General features: G+C 39.1%; 1 protein-coding gene across 1 annotated transcript in view; it reads right to left on the reverse strand.

Moving 5' to 3' along the window:
• Positions 1 to 20,834, reverse strand: part of LOC144610945 (fibrillin-1-like) — a 330,240-nt gene that overhangs the window by 95,189 nt on the left and 214,217 nt on the right. Inside the window, exons 30-38 of the mRNA XM_078429975.1 lie at positions 18,761 to 18,886; positions 18,440 to 18,565; positions 8,259 to 8,381; positions 7,511 to 7,633; positions 5,720 to 5,845; positions 5,350 to 5,472; positions 5,096 to 5,218; positions 2,827 to 2,988; positions 46 to 114 (exon numbers count right to left, since the gene is read on the reverse strand). Coding sequence (XP_078286101.1) covers positions 46 to 114; positions 2,827 to 2,988; positions 5,096 to 5,218; positions 5,350 to 5,472; positions 5,720 to 5,845; positions 7,511 to 7,633; positions 8,259 to 8,381; positions 18,440 to 18,565; positions 18,761 to 18,886 — 1,101 coding nt within the window. The remainder of the gene's footprint in view (positions 1 to 45; positions 115 to 2,826; positions 2,989 to 5,095; positions 5,219 to 5,349; positions 5,473 to 5,719; positions 5,846 to 7,510; positions 7,634 to 8,258; positions 8,382 to 18,439; positions 18,566 to 18,760; positions 18,887 to 20,834) is intronic.

The raw sequence follows: 20,834 nt of genomic DNA on the forward strand, positions 1-20,834 counted from the left end.
GTGGAACATTCAAAATCTAATTTATAAAAAGTTATAAGACGTTACCCTCCAATATAACTGTGATGGGGTTGGGTTTAAAACCTTCTCCTCCAGGACAAAGAGTTTTGTATTCAGCTGCAAACAAAGGCAATTCCATTTGTTATTTGCTAAGCCAAATGTTAACTTTAAATACTATAAATGTTTACAGTTATAAGTCAGCAAAATTTCTTACACTGCCAATAAATCATATAATTTCTAATGGAATAATAATTTAAATACTGGTAATCTATCAGTATTTACAAGTATTTACCAATTATACTAACAGATGCTGCCTGACCTGCTGAGTTACTCCAGCATTTTGTGAAATAAATACCTTCGATTTGTACCAGCATCTGCAGTTATTTTCTTACACTAATTATACTAACAGTGTCAGGGACAGAAAAACGGGTTTTATTATGTTAACCAATTTTTTTTCAACTTCATTTTGTTCATTTTGCATATTCACATATGCTGACCGGAACAATGCAGTACTCTAGGTCATTTCAGACCACAGAATTACAATCTGACATTCCGATGTCATACTGAGGGAGTATTGGAGTTGGACTGCTGTTTACGGATAAGATGATAAATTGAGGCCCTCTCTGGTGGATGTATCTTGTTTTGTTAGATCCCATTAAGTTGGGAAGAGCAAGGAAGTTATCCATAGTGTTCAGGTGAAATCCATCCCTCATTCAACACCACTGAAATAGAATACCTGAATATTATAAAATTGCTGTCTGCAGTGGGAATTTGCTTTGTAAAAATTGGCTGCTGTGATTCCTATATTTGAACAGCGATTACACTCTAAAAAAGTACTTCATTGAGCTGATGCACTTTGGGCTCAGATCAATTAAAGTAATGCATGTTAATCTTTTTATAATTGACTTCTATCCTATTATTTGCTTCTTTCTCGGCAGTGACTTATTAACAAGTTTAAAAGCATTATTTAAATGTTTTCGCTCATATCATAGGGCTATAGGAGATTTAAAATCAAATCTAAAATATTTCACTTATTTTTAGTCATAGATTAAAATTGAATAGTGAAAAGCTTGGATAGAGTGGATGTGGAGAGGATGTTTCCACTAGTGGGAGAGTCTAGGACTAGAGGTCATAGACTCAGAATTAAAGGACTTTCTTTTAGGAAGGAGATCAGGAGAATTTCTTTTCGTCTGAGGCTGGTAAATCTGTGGAATTCTTTGACACAGCAGGCTGTGGAGGCCAAGTGAGTAGATATTTTTAAGGCAGAGATAGATAGATTCTTGATTAGTACAGGTATCAGAGGTGATGGGGAGAAGGCAGGAGAATGGGGTTGGAAGTGGGAGATAGATCAGCCTTGATTGAATGGCGGAGTAATCTTGATGGTCCGAATGCTCTAATTCTACTCCTATCACTTCTGACCGTATGACTCACATAGCATAGAATCAGACAGGCCAAACATCAAGAACCCAGCACTTGGTCTATTACCTTCCACACTCTGCCATTCAAGTTCTCATCGAGATACTTCCTACGTATGAGATTTCTGCCACAGCCATCCCCTCAAGCAGTGCATTTCAGATTCCAATGGATTCTTTGGATGAAGAATTTTTCTTTAGATCCTTTCAAAATCTCTTACTCCTGATCCGAAACCTATGCCATCTGGATTTAAATATCTCTGCTATGGGGAAACATGTCCTACTATCTATTGTATCCATGCCTTCTATCATGTTTCTCCCTCAGCTCCCTCCACTCATAGTCTATCCAGTCTCTTCTCACCACTGAGCATTCCATCCCAGGCAACATCCTGGTGAATCTCCTCTGCACTATCTCCTGTGCCATCACATAATTTCCATAGTGTGGCAACCAAAATTGTAGCCTGACTAATGTTTCGTAAGTGGTACTATAACCTCCCTGATCTTATTTTCTATGCCCTAGTCAAGTATTCCCAATGCCATCTTCACTGCCTTATCTACATGTGCTGTCACTTTCAGTCCCTGGACTTATACACTGATATGCTGCTGTAACTCAGTACTTCCCATGGCCGTCATACCTTGTGAATGTTCTATATTTATTACTACTCCCAAAGTGCATCCTCTCATACTTAGTTCCACATGTCATTGTTCTGCTCATATCATATCATATATATACAGCCGGAAACAGGCCTTTTCGGCCCTCCAAGTCCGTGCCGCCCAGCGATCCCCGTACATTAACACTATCCTACACCCACTAGGGACAATTTTTACATTTTACCCAACCAATTAACCTACATACCTGTACGTCTTTGGAGTGTGGGAGGAAACCGAAGATCTCGGAGAAAACCCACGCAGGTCACGGGGAGAACGTACAAACTCCTTACAGTGCAGCACCCGTAGTCAGGATCGAACCTGAGTCTCCGGCGCTGCATTCACTGTAAAGCAGCAACTCTACCGCTGCGCTACCTGCCCATCTTACAAGGTGATTAATATCATCCTGTAACCTTTCACTATCTTCCTCACTACAAATGTTTTATTAACATATCAGTGATGCTCAACCTTTGTTTTCTGATTCTGAAAAAAATATCTTTATGTTAAAAACCTTACCTTGCTACTATTTAGGGTCAGAGCTATAATCAAGTAAAATTGTCTTTGCATTTTTCAGTCCCACTGTAACTAATTGTACAATTTAATAGCCATATTATGAAGGAAACGTACAACGTGATGATTGAAACAGAAAATACTTTTCAATAAACTGATCTCACTTTATTGATATCAAACAATTTTATAAGATATTTAAAATTAACATCTCAAAGAAAGTAGATAGAAAAAGTTTTAAAAACCTTCTGGGAACACTCACTTGCATTGATAGGGGGGCACAGTTCACATGGAAAACCCCAGGCTCTGCCCAAAGAACAACAACAAGATGCTCTTGAAACTCCTACTCCAATCTCATTGTGACAAGAAAGGCTGTCATCACCACGTAATAAAAATTCCAAGAAACACTTGCCCAAACGAGGATCTATATAATAAAATATATCATGATTAAACATTGCTCCATTTTGCTACTGAAAATATTAAAACACATTCTGTGCAATTCTCAGGACATATTTTCAAGGAATGAATGGTATGTTCTATGATAATTACATTATAACTTTATGTAACTGAAGAATCTGCCTGATAGTGTTTATAGAAATGTATGAAGATATCTAATTTAGAGCAACAACTCATCTATATCATTGAAATGTGAACGACTACTAAAAATTTAAGTAGATGAATATTCATCTCAGCTCAAAATTGCAGCTGTATATATGTGGACCTGGAACGGTATTTACCAAAATAACGAACAATTTTAGCTTTTCTTTTGAAATGTAATTCATCCTTACATCCATTATATTATTAAAAAAAGGACCATAAGGTTTAATGAGACAACATAAATTCTGATGCATGTGATTACTACTCCTAAATAAGTGAACTGAAAAAATATATAATTTTCACATATTCCTCTGTACAAGCAGGTCAGAGACTGGGTATCTGTCCTGTATTAAGTCGTTCACCTTCTGATACCCCAAAAGCCCTTCTATCACCTCCATGGCATAATTCTGTAACATGATAGAATACTCTTGACTTACTTGAATAAACAGAGTTCAACAACACTCAAAAAGCTTTATATCAGGACAAAGCTGCCCACTTGATAAGCACAAAATCTAGCACCGTAATTATTAATGCCCTCTACCACCAGCACACAGTGGTGACACTGTGTATCTACCAAATACACTGTTGTTCACCCAGCCACACTAGTCCAATATTACTTCTCAAACCTGTGACTTTCATCACAAAAAACAACATGAGCAGCAGGTGCAAGGGAGTGCCATCATCTACAGGTTATTCCTTAGGTCACAAACCATCCTGATTTATAAATATATCCTTCGTCATTGTCTAAACCACAAATCTTTCCATCAGCACCTTTACTAGAAGGACCGCAACAGGTCAAGAAGCCAACCCTCACTACCACCTTTTCAAGGAAATTAAGCATGAGCAATGAATTCTGGCTTTGGCAGTGATAATATTCCACCAGGTGGCGGCATCAGCGATGGCAGCCTCGCCAACGGTCTGTCTGTCTTTTTGTCTTTTTGTCATTTTTAGTGTGTTTTAAAAGTTCGTGTAATGTTCTCTGGTTCGTTTTATGTGGGGGGTGAGCGTGGGGGGTCGGGGGAAACTTTTTTTCAATCTTACCTTACCGGAAATGCGATTGTTTTCCGGATTGTATCTCCGGTCGCTCTGCAGCCTAACATCATGGAGCTGGCGCCTTGCTCGGGACAGACTTTGAGCCCCACCGCGGGGACGTGGACTTACAATCGGAGCATGTGATCCCTTGCGCGGCCTGTAGACTTCAACATCGAGGAGCTTGCAGTCTTGGGTAGAGACCAATGTCGGGAAGCTCCAAAGACGCAGAAGGTTTGACTAGCCCCAACCCAGATACTATCGCCCGGCGCGGGGGAGCTGAGATTCCCTCCCACAATGCAGGAGCTTGATCGCCCTGATACGGAGGGCCTGACCGCCGGCTCCAGGAGTCAAGATCACCCCGTCAACGGAAGGCTTAAGGCCCTCGACCGCGGGAGAACAAAGAAGGGAAGAGATTGAACTTTTTTTCGCCTTCCATCACAGTGAGGAATGTGGAGGAGTCATGTATTTTCCGTGTTCTGTTGCTTTTTATTGGTATGAATGTGTGGCAAATGAAATTCCTCGTATGTTGCAAAACATACTTGGCTAATAAAGTATGATTATGATTATTATTATTATAACCAAATCCCAAAAATGAACAGAAAGAAATTATTATTTCAGCCTGTTTTACTCTATCAGAAAAAGTATGAGAATTACCTCAGTATAATACTCTCTCATAGAACTTATTGAAGCATGCATCACAATGTTTGAATGCATCATACAGCATTCTACACACAGAATTCAATCCACATTCAACAACACATGATATACAGTATTTCTGGTTACTAATAACTTTCATGTTAAATGTGCAATGTTCCCTTGCTTGCAGTAGCTGACTTAAAGCTGAACTATTATGCAGGGCCCTAGCTGTTCAGAGCAAATGATTGATTAAAAATATAACCTACCAACACATCCCACACCAGTAGGATTCAGCTCAAATTCAGATGGACAGTTGCAGACGTAGCTTCCAGGGGTATTGACACAAATTCCATTAATACAATTAACTGGATCCGCACATTCATTTACATCTGTAATAGATTTCCAAAATTAACTTTTTTTCTGGTCATGCCTAGCGAATCATTTGAACATTTTCTTAGCCATTTTGTTGCTCCAATTATCTTAGAAATAATAAAGTTACCAAATGATAGAAATTTTTTACCTGTGCAGTTGCCACCGCTCCTGTCCAGCTCATAACCTACATCACATTCACATCTGAAGAGTCCTGGAAGATTCTGACATCTTCCAAACACACAAATGTCAGCGAATGAGCATTCGTCAATATCTAGAACAAAGATCACAAGGAATTCATTGATAAAACCACATAAATGTTTATCGTTCTTAGCTGCAACCTCTCTATGGTATAATTAAAAACTCTGAGAGATAGGATACACTGAAAAACATTAGTTAATTTATATTTGTGGGGAGGGAAAAACAGAAAATAGCATTATCGCTACAAAACGCATCACATCATAAGTGACTAAAAAATGAGGGAAGGAAATCACGGTTATAGATAGGAAGTTGATATGTACCTTGACAGGCTCTGCCACCCACAGATGGTATGAAGCCCATGTCACATTCACAACGGTAGCCTCCTGGAGCATTTAAGCAATGGCCATTCTCGCAAAAGTTTACATTTTCAGCACATTCGTCAACGTCTGTTACACAGGAAAAGGAGAAATAAAGGAAAACGCTGAATTCCAAAATGTACAAAAAAATTGGAAAATATATTTTATTCTGTTAGTGATGGAGAAAGGGAAAAATGTTAGCACTAGGTATTGAACATATTTTTTGTTAACATGCATTAAGATAATTAAGTGGTGCTTATTATTCATGTATATTTATCATTAATTGTTAACCTTCTTGCCTTCACAGTAGATCAAATTCAAATTCCCTGTAGGTGTCATCACTCTACAGCAATACACCTGGCTTCCTCAGCAATCTATAAGAACTGTACTTGGTCATATGACTTCAGCATTTTCTGTTTTGCGTCAGTCGTAAAGCTTTTTACCTGTCCAGGAAGCATTCTATCACAAATCTGTCCAATTTTCTCCTTTATGTCCGAAGTATGAGTATTTTTAGCATTGTTAATGTTTTCCATCTATATCAGTTAATTCTGCAAATGTGATAACCTAAGCCGGAAAGGGCAGTAGAGGCAGAAACCCTCAACATTTAATAAGTATTGAAGAGCCATGACCAGCAATAGACAGTGCTTGATAACGCTTGCCTAGATAAACACAATAGGACAAATGGTATCCCACCTTATCAATTGTCTGTGAAACATATTGTCCTTTGTGACTCAGCAATTCAATGAAGGAATACAAAGACTAACCATGATATTTTCAAAAGCAAAGGGTACTATTGAGATGTGTTCAAATCGTGCCCTAAAGATTTCCGCACAAATTTCAGAATCAATCAATCCTCAGAGCTGTAAATTTAAATATGTCATTTAAATAATGGGTTTTTGAAAATTTCTTAATCAAATAATTTTCTACGCTGGAGAGATGATGTTGGGAAATAAACTACTGGCTGTGCCTTGATCATAAACAGTAAATAATATCTCTGGGGAGAATCTGTCTCCATTAATTGCACTGCAATTGCTGGAAACATCTAAATGCAGTCTACATTGTTTTTAACTTTTATGACATTGAAAAATTATATCTATCAGAATACCAAATGTTTTTGTCCTTACAAACAACTCTAATTCACAATCTCGTTACCTTCAGGTGTGTTCCATACGTACATTGCTATCCTACAGAATTCAATCTGCATAAAGTATTACTCATCTGGAATTGCAAATGTACTGTATTTTACTGTTCAATCGTTTTGTACGCCAACCTTCTTAGCCCCACAATAGCTCAAACTCATATGCCTGGCACTTAACCATGTCACACAACTGCCCTATTCTTCCTTTCTTGGCAATCTACATTCTGTAAAGTTATATTACTTTAGCATTTTCACTTCATGCTTTAGTCATAAAAATGTTAACCATTTTAATACAGTATATTTTAACTGCCTGCCTTGTTTTCTCTATTTTTGTTCAGGTTCCCTTAAACCTATCTTTGATCAAGTCTGCAGTAACTACATTTAACAGTCCATACCTTGCTATTCAGTTTCAGCTTGGTGAACTGCTTTGGACTAATTAATACACAAATCTAGAATTTACCTAGAAACTGTGCATGTAGTAACAACATTTATCTTAAAGCCTAATCATATAAAATAATTATCGAGCACATAAAATGATAAATATACAAATGAATTATGTGACATTAACCTTAGGTTGTGCAGGATTTGTGCAAAACAGAGGTAGAATTCTATCTTACCAGTGCAAAACACACCATCGCCGCTGTAACCCTCTTTACACGTACATCTATAGCTCCCATCTGTATTTATGCATTCGGCAGTAGGGCTGCACTTATGCGTTCCATTAGAACACTCATCCACATCTTTGCAAATAAAATAATGCATTGTTAGAATAAAAATTATTCACAAAATTAATAACCTCAAAATTCCATTACTCTGCATTGTTTTTATTCTGAGCAGTGCTAATTTCAATACAGACATATATATTCCCATTTTGACAGGAACTATAAAATTAATCTTTGGAGGAACTGGATCTCACTTAGAATTGAGATTGAAGATCAGTCTGGAATTTTGCAAGTTTAGAATTGAACACCAGTATTACAATCTTGGACAATTGATGAGAAATGATGATGCTATATATTTCATATCAATTCTTTACAATTATAAAAATAAGGTTTTTTTGAAAGATAGAAGGATCATTAAATTAAAATTTTAAAAAGTGATGGGGGTAACTGTAATCTTGGTTTTGTACGATCTGTTGCCGAATTTATAACATTCACTGCTCACTTCTGGTTGGGGATATAATGGCTTTTATATATGTAAGCTACACATAATATTTAGCTGTTAAGGAAAGAAAATTGAAAAATTTCATATAGGCCCTTTGGCCCACTGAGTCCACGCCAACCTTTGATCACCCAGAAAGTGGATTTTTTCATATGTATTCATAAATATATCTTGTTTTGAGGTTTTTTTCAAAAACATTCTTACCAGAACATTTGATGCCATTTCCAGACCAGCCATCTCCACATGCACATTTGAAGCTTCCTGGTGTATTTGTACAAACAGCATACCTATGGCAATTATGTGCACTAATCTCACATTCATTGATATCTGTAACACCAAAAAAACAGTACGAAAATGGAAGCAAAAGTTAAGGTAATGAGTTACGCTAAAAGTACATATCTTTACCACTTAGTTATGGTTTAGGTTTTCAGCTCAAGTTTGCTTTGAGTAACTAAAACTTCAATGAAATTAGTGAACTGTTGGCAATTTTGTCAAGATGGCACACTTGAATAAAGTAGTAATTCAGATCAATAGAATTTGCCACTACATTTGTGCTGAAAATTAAATGCTAAATATTAGCTAAAATTTAACAATGACAATATATATAATCTGTACTTATATTCAAAAATACCATAAAATATCAAAGTGGAAAGTAGCTGAATGAGAGGATGTATGCGTTTATTTAAAGAATAATTTTATCATTTGCCACTGATACTATACATGATGGGTTCAGACAATGCCAGATGGTAGGGTAGGAAATTCTCAGCAAACATCCATCTTTGGTGGTGATTTATGATGTGTGATTTCACATCAGCAGTTCCATATTAGTCAGTTGGAATTGACTTCCCAGTGGTACAAAAAGTGGCCGTTTCTCCTATGGTTAATCCAACAAAGATTGACGATTGTCCACACATTCTGAGCCCAGTGGTATATTTGTGGAAGCCATGATGCTGTGTGTTGGGTTTGATAACTTAAATGTTAATCTGCTGGAATATATATTCTATAGCTTTTATCTTGGTGCAATTTGTAATGGAATCTTTAAAAAAAAAAAATGGATATCATCAAACTATTTGGGTACTTTGTGTAATGGCAGTACACTTCATGAAATCATATGTGGGCCCTGTTTGTATATAATGAGTTCCCCTTAATCATCCACACACAGGCGAATGCCTAATCATCTCCACCCTTCAACACCAGTTTTGTCAACAATTCAAATCTAGTGCTATGTTGATTTCACAATAGCAAGGGGCTATGGACAAAACGTTCTTTTTCAAGTTTCGCACAGAGCATCTTATAATATAATGCCCGATGTCTTGTGCAAACCAAGTTGCCTAGTGACCTTGCACATAACTAATGTGGATCACTGCATAGATACATTAGGCTTTCTAAAACAATGTTACTATTGCCATTTTGTAGTTTTCTTCATACATTCACATTTTCATAACCACAATGCTTATTTGAATGTTTTACAGGAACAGCCACTGAATAGTGACTTTCAGGTCAATCTTAGCCAATGAGTTATAAGATATTAATTATAATCTTTCTACTAAAATTCTTGTTTGTTTGTTTGTTTGTTTGTTCCTGTACAACAGCCAAAACGGTACACGATAGCGCGACAATTTTAGGCCCACCTTACTCACCGTCGTCCTTTTGGTGCTAATGGAAGAGGTTTCATTGAAATCGGTGTTATATTTTTAAAGTTATTCACATTTTAAAGTTTAAATCTATCTCTTAGGGAGGGAGGAGTTGAGTGGAGGGAGTGGGGAGGATAGGGATGGGGGATGGAGTGGGGGGAGAGGGGAAGGGGAGGGGGGAGGGGAGGAGGAGGGAGGGGGAAGAGGAGAGGGGGAGAAGGAAGGGGGGTGAGGGGAGGGGCGAGAGGAGAGAGGGGAGAAGTGGGAGAGGGGGAGGAAGGTGCTGCACCAATGCAGGAGAGGTTTGGGCCCAACGGGTCCACTAGTATAGTTATAAAGATTATATTGTTTCCTATGTGTGTTCGAACAATCAGTGTGAGTATTGAGCACTGATAAAATGTGTCAGGATATAAAATCTTCTTGACAACAATGACTGAGTTTGGAAATTAGAAAAACATTCCCTAACAGTGTCAGTTATCACAGAGCTCGTAAAACAATTCAAACTATCTTAATACAAACAATAAAAATATTTGTCCTCACGATTTGCTCTGCTAATCATCATAGCTGTCAGTAAGGCAAATCTGGTATCACTGGCAGCCTTTGTGTACCTGTACCCTCCAGCAGTTATCTTCACCTGTATCTTCCACATCTTCCACCTGGCTCTGGCACCAACTCCACCCTTCCCTCACCTAGTTCCATCTGCCCATGATCCTTAACCTCTCTGCAGTCCACCTATCATCTACTGGCTACTGTCACATATTTCTCCCTCTCCTCTTTATACCGGTTATCTTCTCTCTCCATTCTTAATCCTGATGCAGGGTGTCGACCCAAAACATCAACAATTCCTTTCCCTCCACAGATGCTGCTCGACCCACTGAGTTCCTCCAGCAATGTTTTTTTTGCTCCAGATTTCAGAATCTGCAATCTCATGTGTCTCCATACAAAAAAGGTCCAGATTCCACAGCTTTACTGTGCATTAGTAAAAATGTTACTGCAAACTTTATGACTTCAATATACTTATAATGAGGGTGAAACTAAATTGTGTGGAAATAAAAATGGGGTATTATTGCATCAAGCAGATGCTACAATTCTCCTCCAATATTTGAATATGATGAACTCCTTTAGGAGATTGCAAAATTGGCAACACTGCTCACTTGAGTTAAATTTAATGGCTTCATAGCAAATGTAATGCCACACTTTGGATTTCAGGCATGTGGAAAGCATTGCCATAAAAAGTGAATGGATTACTGGCAAAATCAAGGGTTTGCTGATGCCAGTTATTCTTATTTACTTTACTTCTTTCATCTGGGACTTCTTATTTCTTCATTCCTTGGGATAGGAGCGACGTCATTGCCCATTCAAATTGCTCCAATCCATAGTTTCAGGGTAATCATTAAGGTTAGCTGTTCTTTTTTTTAAGTCAGAATGTCTAATGAATTTAATTCCACAGCTGCCGTGTTGAGATTTGAACTAAAAATGCTGGATTGCATGTCCAAGCATCTGGGTTACCAGTCTGGTAATTAACCAATCCCCCATTTCCATACTGTCACAATTGATATATTATGTGAGAAACTGACTGCTGAGTCTTTTGATTGCTGTTGTAAAACAGTTAGTGGAAAACATTAGTATTCCACAGGGATTACCTCATTTTTAGTTAAGAAAATGTCTGAACATGATACCAATAGTAATTCATGTTGAATGGTGTTGATAAGAAAACCTAATCTCTGAGCTACCTTTTAGTAGTTCTGCACAGCTGAGACTGAAAGTTTAAACATCCAGCACACAGAGCATTCCATATGCACATTAGTAACTCTTCCATAATATTGGGTAGAGGGTGTTTCCTTATGTTTTGTGTTTGTGTGGTCATTTTTTTACAGTTTCTAATAGTTGCATACTAATTACATGGTCTGTTGCTTCTTCTAAGATATCTGTCAGAAATTGTTATAATGCATGCTTATAATCCTAGTATAATGAATGCTTGATCGTTTAGAGACTGTTCACTCAATTCATTTATATCTTATGTAAAGAATTACAAATACGCAAAGAATTAAAATAAGGAACTTTCAAGAGAATAGTAGTCAAAATACTATAATTTCATAGGAAAACAGTAGATATGCTGTAAATTCAAGAAAGCCAATTTTGGATTAAAGCAGAGGTTAACAGAAATTAAATAAGGTAATTTTAGTTTAATTTAGGATGAAAATGAAATAAGTACAAATGGGAAATTATAATGTACATTTTTACCTTTGTCTTCTGGCTACTTGGAATTCGATTTGTTTTAAACAAATAATGCAAAGGAAATACGTCTATTTATATTGCACTTACTTTGTTTAAAAAAAATTAAATAATACAAAATCAAAGGCTTGGTGCTAATAACTAAATGCCAAAAAAACCACCTACACCAGAAATGAAGCGCAGGCATCAAAACCCAATAGGCAATGCTTATTTAATGAGTCAATCAAGTTTATTATTGTGGCATGCATACAGCTAAAGAAACACAGCATGCTACTAAAACATAGCACAATTAAGACATTTTGAAAGAAAGCAATTTAGAAATTTATCGGTGCCAGCAGATGGATATGAAATCACTGAAATGGGCCTGGCCATGACCAATTTGGTTTTGGTGCCACTGCTTAAAAATTTAGTAGTGCCAAAGGCAACAAGTTCTATTTATATCAGAGTAAGATTTTTTATTTGTTCACTGTGCCTAATGGAAAGTGGATGTTTGGAGCTGGGATGGAAAATGTACTTATGTCAGGACAGTCACTGTCACAAAATGCTGGAGTAACTCAGCAGGTCAGGCAGCATCCAGGAGAGAAGGAATGGGTGATGTCAGGGGGGCGGGACAAAGAAAGAATATAGGTGGAGACAGGAAGACAGTGGGAGAACTGGGAAGGGGGAGGGGAAGAGAGGGACAGAGGAACTATCCCCTGTCCTTCTTTTCCCCTCCCCCTTCCCAGTTTTCCCAATCTTCCTGTCTCCATCTACACCTCCGCTACATCGACGACTGCACTGGTGCTACCTCTTGTACCCATGCAGAACTCACTGACTTCATACACTTCACTTCCAATTTCCAACCTGCCCTTAAATATATCTGGACTATCTCCGACATTTCCCTCCCGTTTCTGGACCTCATCATCTCCATCACAGGAGACAGACTAGTGACGGACATTTACTATAAACCCACTGACTCGCTCAGCTATCTGGACTACACCTCTTCCCACCCGGTCCCCTGCAAAAAGACTATCCCCTACTCCCAATTCCTCTGTCTACGCCGCATCTGCGCCCGGGATGAGGTGTTTCACACTAGGGCGTCAGAGATGTCCTCATTCTTCAGGAAACGGGGCTTCCCCTCTTCCATTGTAGATGAGGCTCTCACTAGGGTCTCTTCTACATCCCGCAGCTCCGCTCTTGCTCCCCCTCCCCCCACTCGCAACAAGGACAGAATCCCCCTCGTTCTCACCTTCCACCCCACCAGCCAGCGGATCCAACAAATCATCCGCCAACATTTCCGTCACCTACAACGGGACCCCACCACTGGCCATATCTTCCCATCCCCTCCCCTCTCTGCGTTCCGCAGAGACCGTTCCCTCCGTAACTCCCTGGTCCACTCGTCCCTTCCTACCCAAACCACCCCATCCCCGGGCACTTTCCCCTGCAACCGCACAAGATGCAACACCTGTCCCTTTACCGCCCCCCTCAACTCCATCCAAGGACCCAAACAGTCTTTCCAGGTGAGACAAAGGTTCACCTGCACCTCCTCCAACCTCGTCTATTGCATCCGTTGCTCTAGATGTCAACTTATTTACATCGGAGAAACCAAGCGCAGGCTCGGCGATCGCTTCGCTGAACACCTGCGCTCGGTCCACATTGACCAAGCTGATCTCCCGGTGGCCGAACACTTCATCTCCCCCTCCTATTCCCAGTCTGACCTTTCTGTCATGGGCCTCCTCCAGTGCCATAGTGAGGCCCACCGGAAATTGGTGCAACAGCACCTCATATTTCGCCTGGGCAGCTTGCAGCCCAGTGGTATGAACATCGACTTCTCCTACTTTAGATAGTTCCTCTGTCCCTCTCTTCCCCTCCTCCTTCCCAGATTTCCCTCTATCTTCCTGTCTCCACCTATACCCTTCCTTTGTCCCGCCCCCCAGACATCAGTCTGAAGAAGGGTCTCGACCCGAAACGTCACCCATTCCTTCTCTCCCGAGATGCTGCCTGACCTGCTGAGTTACTCCAGCATTTTGTGAATAAATTGAGATCAGTGATCAGAGGTTGAGTCTGGTTATCAGGCTCTGCGAGTGAAATGAGTGGGGCCAGGGATCGGGTGTTTGAGTAAGAGGTGATAGTTCCAAAGATGGGGGGCATGTAAAAGATTGGGGTTGGTACCAATGGGGGCGGGTTGAAGGATGACAATATTAGCAGACCTAAAAGGGATGAGTGTGGATTGCCCAATTCAACAAGAGATGGCAGTGCAATTGAAATCTATCTGGGATGAGTATGGATAATAACATGTCACACTTTGGAGCCATTTGGACATGCATATTTTTCTGATGCTGAAAATGAATCAATGGTACAAATATATTTTGTCACTAAAAATGCCTAGTTAAATTTCCAGAATGGCACCATTTGACATGGAGACCATCCCAAATATATTCTAATCATGATTAAAAAAAACCATTTACATCTACAGAGCAATGAGAATAAACAACTGCTAAAGGAATTCCGGGCAGGTCAGGCTGTGCTAATGAGAAATAAACATCAGAATGGAGCCTAATACCGCAGTTGAAACCAGACCAGTATTTTCTATAGAAACTGGTAGTCACCCATACCTACAAACAATTCTATAATGATTTAAAGTATGAAACAGTACTCATTCCATTGCATATCAGGGATGTGCCTGGCCAATATCATATCATATCATCATATCATATATATACAGCCTTTCGGCCCACCAAGTCCGTGCCGCCCAGCGATCCCCGTACATTAACACTATCCTACACCCACTAGGGACAATTTTTTACATTTACCCAGCCAATTAACCTACATACCTGTACGTCTTTGGAGTGTGGGAGGAAACCGAAGATCTCGGAGAAAACCCACGCAGGTCACGGGGAGAACGTACAAACTCCTTACAGTGCAGCACCCGTAGTCAGGATCGAACCTGAGTCTTCGGCGCTGCATTCGCTGTAAAGCAGCAACTCTACCGCTGCGCTACCGTGCCGCCCAATATGGTTGACTTCTGTCAGGATATTAACTATTATATTCAACAGATGTAAAGGTGGTCTCGTAAAACAATAAGTCCTGCCTGAGCAGGTGCCAGCCCATGGAGTTAGGGCAAGGAACTGATTAGAGTTGAAAATAAGACTGATTTTCAGACAATAGACAATAGGTGCAGGAGGAGGCCATTCGGCCCTTCGAGCCAGCACTGCCATTCAATGTGATCATGGCTGATCATTCTCAATCAGTACCCCGTACCTGCCTTCTCCCCATACCCCCTGACTCCGCTATCCTTAAGAGCTCTATCCAGCTCTCTCTTGAATGCATTCAGAGAATTGGCCTCCACTGCCTTCTGAGGCAGAGAATTCCACAGATTCACAACTCTGACTGAAAACGTTTTTCCTCATCTCAGTTCTAAATGGCCTACCCCTTATTCTTAACCTGTGGCCCCTTGTTCTGGGGTCCCCCAACATTGGGAACATGATTCCTGCCTCTAACGTGTCCAACCCCTTAATAATCTTATACGTTTCGATAAGATCTCCTCTCATCCTTCTAAATTCCAGTGTATACAAGCCTAGTTCAGGTAGGTCAAACTTCCAACTGGCTAGAAAAGGAAATCAGTTGTCTCTTCAAATTATGGGTGAATAAACAGAAAGCAATTTGATACCTTCTGAAAACAGAACCACATCCATCATGAATGTTTCACAACATGCTGGAGTAACTCAGCGGGTCAGGCAGCATCTCAGGAGAGAAGGAATGGGTGACGTTTCGGGTCGAGACCCTTCTCCATCATGAATGTTAATATCTGAAATCATTTGCTAGTTAAAACCTACCAAGCAGTTATGTAAACTAATTTAACTCCATGGTAAATCAATAATTCCACAATCAATGTAAAAACTGATTATTTTAAATGAATTAGTATTTAATTAATCTGGAAAGAATTTGGGGCATAGACCAGGCATAAAGTGCATAGTGTCAGAGAGAAAACAAGGAAACTGGCCCTGAGGCCTAACTTGTCCATGCCGACCAATATTCCCCATCAGAGCTAGTCTTTGCTATCTGAATAGTACCTGTCCAAATGTCTTTTAAATGTTGTTATGGTACCTGGCTCAACTACTTCCGTTAGCTGCTCGTGTGACGCCCTATGTGCGAAAAAGTTGCCCCACTGGTTCCTATTAATTCTTTCCCCTCTCAACTTAAACCGATACCCACTTGCTCTTGATTCTCCTAACTTGGGAAAAAGATTGTGCATTCACCCTATCTTTCCCTTCATGATTTTATACACCTCTATCATCCTTCAGTCTTCTGTGCTCCAAGTAATAAAGTCCTAGCCTACACAACCTTTTCCCAATAGCTCTGGCTCTCAATTTTTGGCAACATCCTCGTAAATCTTCTATGCACCCTTTCCTGCTTTTCTTATACAGGCAAACCAACACTAAACACTATACTACATGTGTGGCTCACTAATATCTTGCACTATTGTAACATAACGTCCTAACTTCTAAACTCAATTCCCTGAATAATGAAGGCCAGTGTGACTAAACGTCTTATCCACCACCCTATTTACCTGTGACACCACTTTCAAGAACTATGTACTTGTACTCCTAGATCCCTCTCTGCTCTACAACACTCTCCAGGGTCCTACCATTTACTGTGAAGGTCCTGCCCTGGTTCAACTTCCCAGGATCTAACACCTCACACTTATTTGAATTAAACTTCATTAACTATTCCCTGGCCTACTTGCCTAGCTGATCAAGACCCTGCTGTAATTCATATTAACCATCCTCATGTCTACCATACCATGTAGTTTGGTGTCATCCATAAACCAACCCATCATGCCCTGGATATTCACATACAAATTTGTTGATATAGGTGACAAACAGCAACGGGCTTAGCACTGATCCCTGAGGCACAAGCCTTCAGTCAGAAAAATAATTCTCACCAGCCTCCCCATTTTCTGAAGCCAATTATGTATCCAGTGAGCTAGCTCTCCATGGATCCAAAGCGATCTAACTTGCCCGAGCAGCCTACCATGTGGAACCTTATCACAGGCCCTGTGTCTACATCCAGACTAGTCCATATTCCGCATACTTCTGAGACTCTTCCCTCATAAACATTCTTGGTTACTTCATTAAATAACTCAATTAAATTCATGAGGCTTGATCTCCCATGGTCAAAACAATGCTGACTCCCTAATCAACCCTTGACTTCCCAAAGCATGCATATCTTATCTCGGAATTCTGTCCAGTAACTTTCCTGCTGCTGATGGTAGGTAGGCTTACTGGTCTATAGTTCCCAGTTTTTTCTTTACAGTTCTTAAATAGAAATTTAAACCCATTCTTAAATGAAAAGTTACCACGGCAACCATATTATTCTTACAGCTGTCTGCAATCTCCTGGCATATTTGTTCTTCTAATTACCAATGATTATTTGATGCATACAATCACAATAAGGTGCTTATCCTCTTTTTATTTCTCTGCCTACCCTTGTAGCTTCACTGAACGATTCTACAGTAATGTCATCACTACTGCCGTGGCAATCCCTTCAATTAGTAAAGCAACTCTTCCTGTTATACCCGGAGTTCAGGGTGAAAGGACATCGACCTTAAGCGTTGCCTCCATTTCTCCTTCCAAAGACACTAACCTGCTGAGTGTACAAAGTTATTTTTAACAGCTAAAAATGTTTTTTTGTTACTGAAAGCTAAAAATAGGAAAGGCAGTTTGTTACATTGTTTAATGGAGTTAAGTGTCAATTGAAGCAATTGCTTGTCAATTTCAATGATTTGTCAATTTAGTTTAGAAATACAGCGTGAAAACAGGCCCTTTGGCCCACTGAACAGTGCCGACCAGCGATTCCCGTACACTGACACTTTAGGGACAATTTCCATTTTTTTTGTAAAGCCAATTAACCTACAAACCTACACTCCTTTGATTTGTAGGAGGAAACCGGGACACCAAGACAAACGCCACGCGATCATGGGGAAAACGTACAAACTCCATACACACATAACCCGTAGTCAGGATCAAACCCAGCTCTTTGGCAGCAACTCTACCGCTGCTCCACTGTGCCGCCCTCCTTCATTGGCCTCCGCAGTGTAACTAGCTGTGTTCTTAAAGGGACAATGATGTCTGATTACTGTGGGGACATTCCGTCTGCTATAACTGAAATCCGTTATAAAGAGGTATGTAATAATGACGGTTTACTGTACAGCAAACAACAGTAACCACACACCATATTGATATATATACATTTTACTGATTTGTTTTATCATAAGTTTTTTAAAATTATAAAACATAATATATATTGAGCTAGGTATAATATACATGAAGCATTGTGATGCTATGGGAATGTTGTTAAAATTGGTTGTAGTTGATTTGTGACATATTAGAGAGTGTAGATTTTCTCAGGATTTGATTGCATTTTTCTTGGATTTGTAGATTCTTTATGGTCATAGAATGAGATAATATTTTCAACTATAATTAATTTAAATGCAAATTTTAATGAAGCAAGAAAAAGAGTAGATTTTTTATTTACCTGTGCAACCAGTTGTTCCTTTCTTCACAGAATACCCCAGTTCACAGTGACAAATGAATGATCCTTTAGTGTTCTCACAGGTGCCACTAAGACATACGTTTGGATTAAGTTCACATTCATTAACATCTGCAGGTCAGAATTAAAAGGATTACAGCAATCATAGAGTTTCAGCACATTACATATCCATTAATTGTTTAGTGAAGTTCTATCCTTAAATGAACATTATTAAATTCATTGTTTTATTTTCACTACAGACTCAAATAGCATGCCTAAAAATTAAGACGTAATGACTGAAATATGAGCAAGAGAATTGCATCTAACCTAGACAGGTCTTCATATCCTCAGATGCCATAAATCCATCATAGCACAAACACTGATATTCTCCTGGTACATTGATGCATTGGCCTCCATCACAAATGTCAGGATTGTCCTCACACTCATCAATATCTGAAATTTTAAAAAGTTTACACAATTGTCACATTTCTATCTTTATTTCAACATACACAAGGAGAATTAGAATGTAAAGCATGGTAACATCAAACATTAATACAAACCCACAACACTATCAAAGACATCATACATTTTATGAAATATTAATTAAGGTTCCTTTTACCTGTCTAGAAAGAACTTAGCACATCCCATGGCACAAGTCATGAGTGTTTTTGTCATATTCACTCATGGTATGTGGCCATCACTGGTAATGGCTTCATTTATGATTTGGATAAATGTACTCCCATCATGAAATGATGTATAATTTTGACCCTGTATACCTGTTGTCCCCATCCTTCTAAATGTTGATGGTCACAAGTTCGAGAGACACTGTTGAAGAAGCTTTGAAGAAATGCTACAATACATTTTGTAGGTGACACAATGGGATGAGTAGTCAGTCAAGTAATCTGTTTTATACTAGGGGAACAGACATGATTCTAGACAGTATGTTGCCTCTGTGGCATCAGAGTTTAAATATATCATTAAATGTCGACAGGACATTCTGAAGGGAGAGGCAAGAAATATAAAACAAGAAATTACAATCAATATCAGCATCGACAACATAGGTGAAGAAAGAGATTTTAAGGAGTTAAGAAAGGTTGAGAAGCAGAACCAAAATAAACTGATTACTAAATTACCACTGGTGCCATGCGCCAGTGAGGATAGAAATAGAATAATAGATTAATGCTTAGACTGAGATGTAATATAGGAAGGAGATCTTTAGATTACTGGGCACTAGGATCAATTCTAGAGAACATGGAACTGTACATGTCAAACATTTGTACCTCAGCAAGACTTGTAGATAAGTTTGCTAGTTCTGTTGGAGAGGGTTTAGATAAGCTTGGCACAGTGATTGGAAGATAAACAAAAATTCAGAAGAGAGTAAAGCAGAACTAACAGAAAATGAGAGATGGTTTTAAAAGCAGAAGAAGGAAATAAGATAACAATAAAAGTCTAGATCATTTATATGTAAATCGAAGGAATACACCGATAAAGTCAAATAAGTTGTGGCTTGCGACACATAAAATGAGCTATTATAAACAAGACAGAACCAGACTCTTACAGCAATGAAATGGACCCTCCTGCTTAGCCCACCCTATCCATCCATAAAACACCCATCTATCGAAAATAAGTTATGTGCTGAAGAGAGTGCAGAGGGGAAATTCACATGATGTTAACACAAGGAACTACAGATGCTGGAATCTTGAGCAAAAATGAAAATGCTAGAGGAATTGCCATTTTTTTCACCAGGATTTTGCCTGCACTCTGCAATTTCAGTTATGGGGAGAGATTGAGCTTATTTTCCCCGAAGGAGGATCAGGAGTGACTTGATAAAAGTATATAAGTATATAATGAAAGACATATGTAGGACAGGTTGTCAAAATATTTTTTCCCATGATAGGGTTATCGAAAACAAGATGGCATAGGTTCTAAGGTGAGAGGAAAGACTTTTAAAGAGGATCTAAGGGACAAGTTTTTTATACACAGAGTTATTACCAGGAATACGCCTGCTAAAGGAGGTGGTGGAATCAATCAATTAGTGATTGAGATGCACCGAAACATACTTAAATAGACTAAATATCATTCTACTGTGAGCAGATGGAATTAATGTAGTTGAGCAAAAAGGTCGCCTGTGGATTAGAGCAGCAGAGCAAAGGTTAATGTTCCTGGTAATAGGTTTTCAGATAAGATGGAAAGGGCAATAAAAAGGAGGGAAGGGAATAACAATATTGGTTAAGGAGAGGGGATGATCTGTTATAAGGATCATACAATGAGCGTTATGGATTGAATTGACCAAAGAGGATGCACCAATATCGTTTGCAGTGTATTGCAGGCCTTCAAACAATCCTTGAAATAAAAATAGCGAAAAGTAAAAGTGCAGCAGCCCAGGCAACTACTGAATATC

The sequence above is a fragment of the Rhinoraja longicauda genome, chromosome 38 (assembly GCF_053455715.1).
Source record: "Rhinoraja longicauda isolate Sanriku21f chromosome 38, sRhiLon1.1, whole genome shotgun sequence".
NCBI classification, from domain to species: Eukaryota; Metazoa; Chordata; class Chondrichthyes; order Rajiformes; family Arhynchobatidae; genus Rhinoraja; species Rhinoraja longicauda.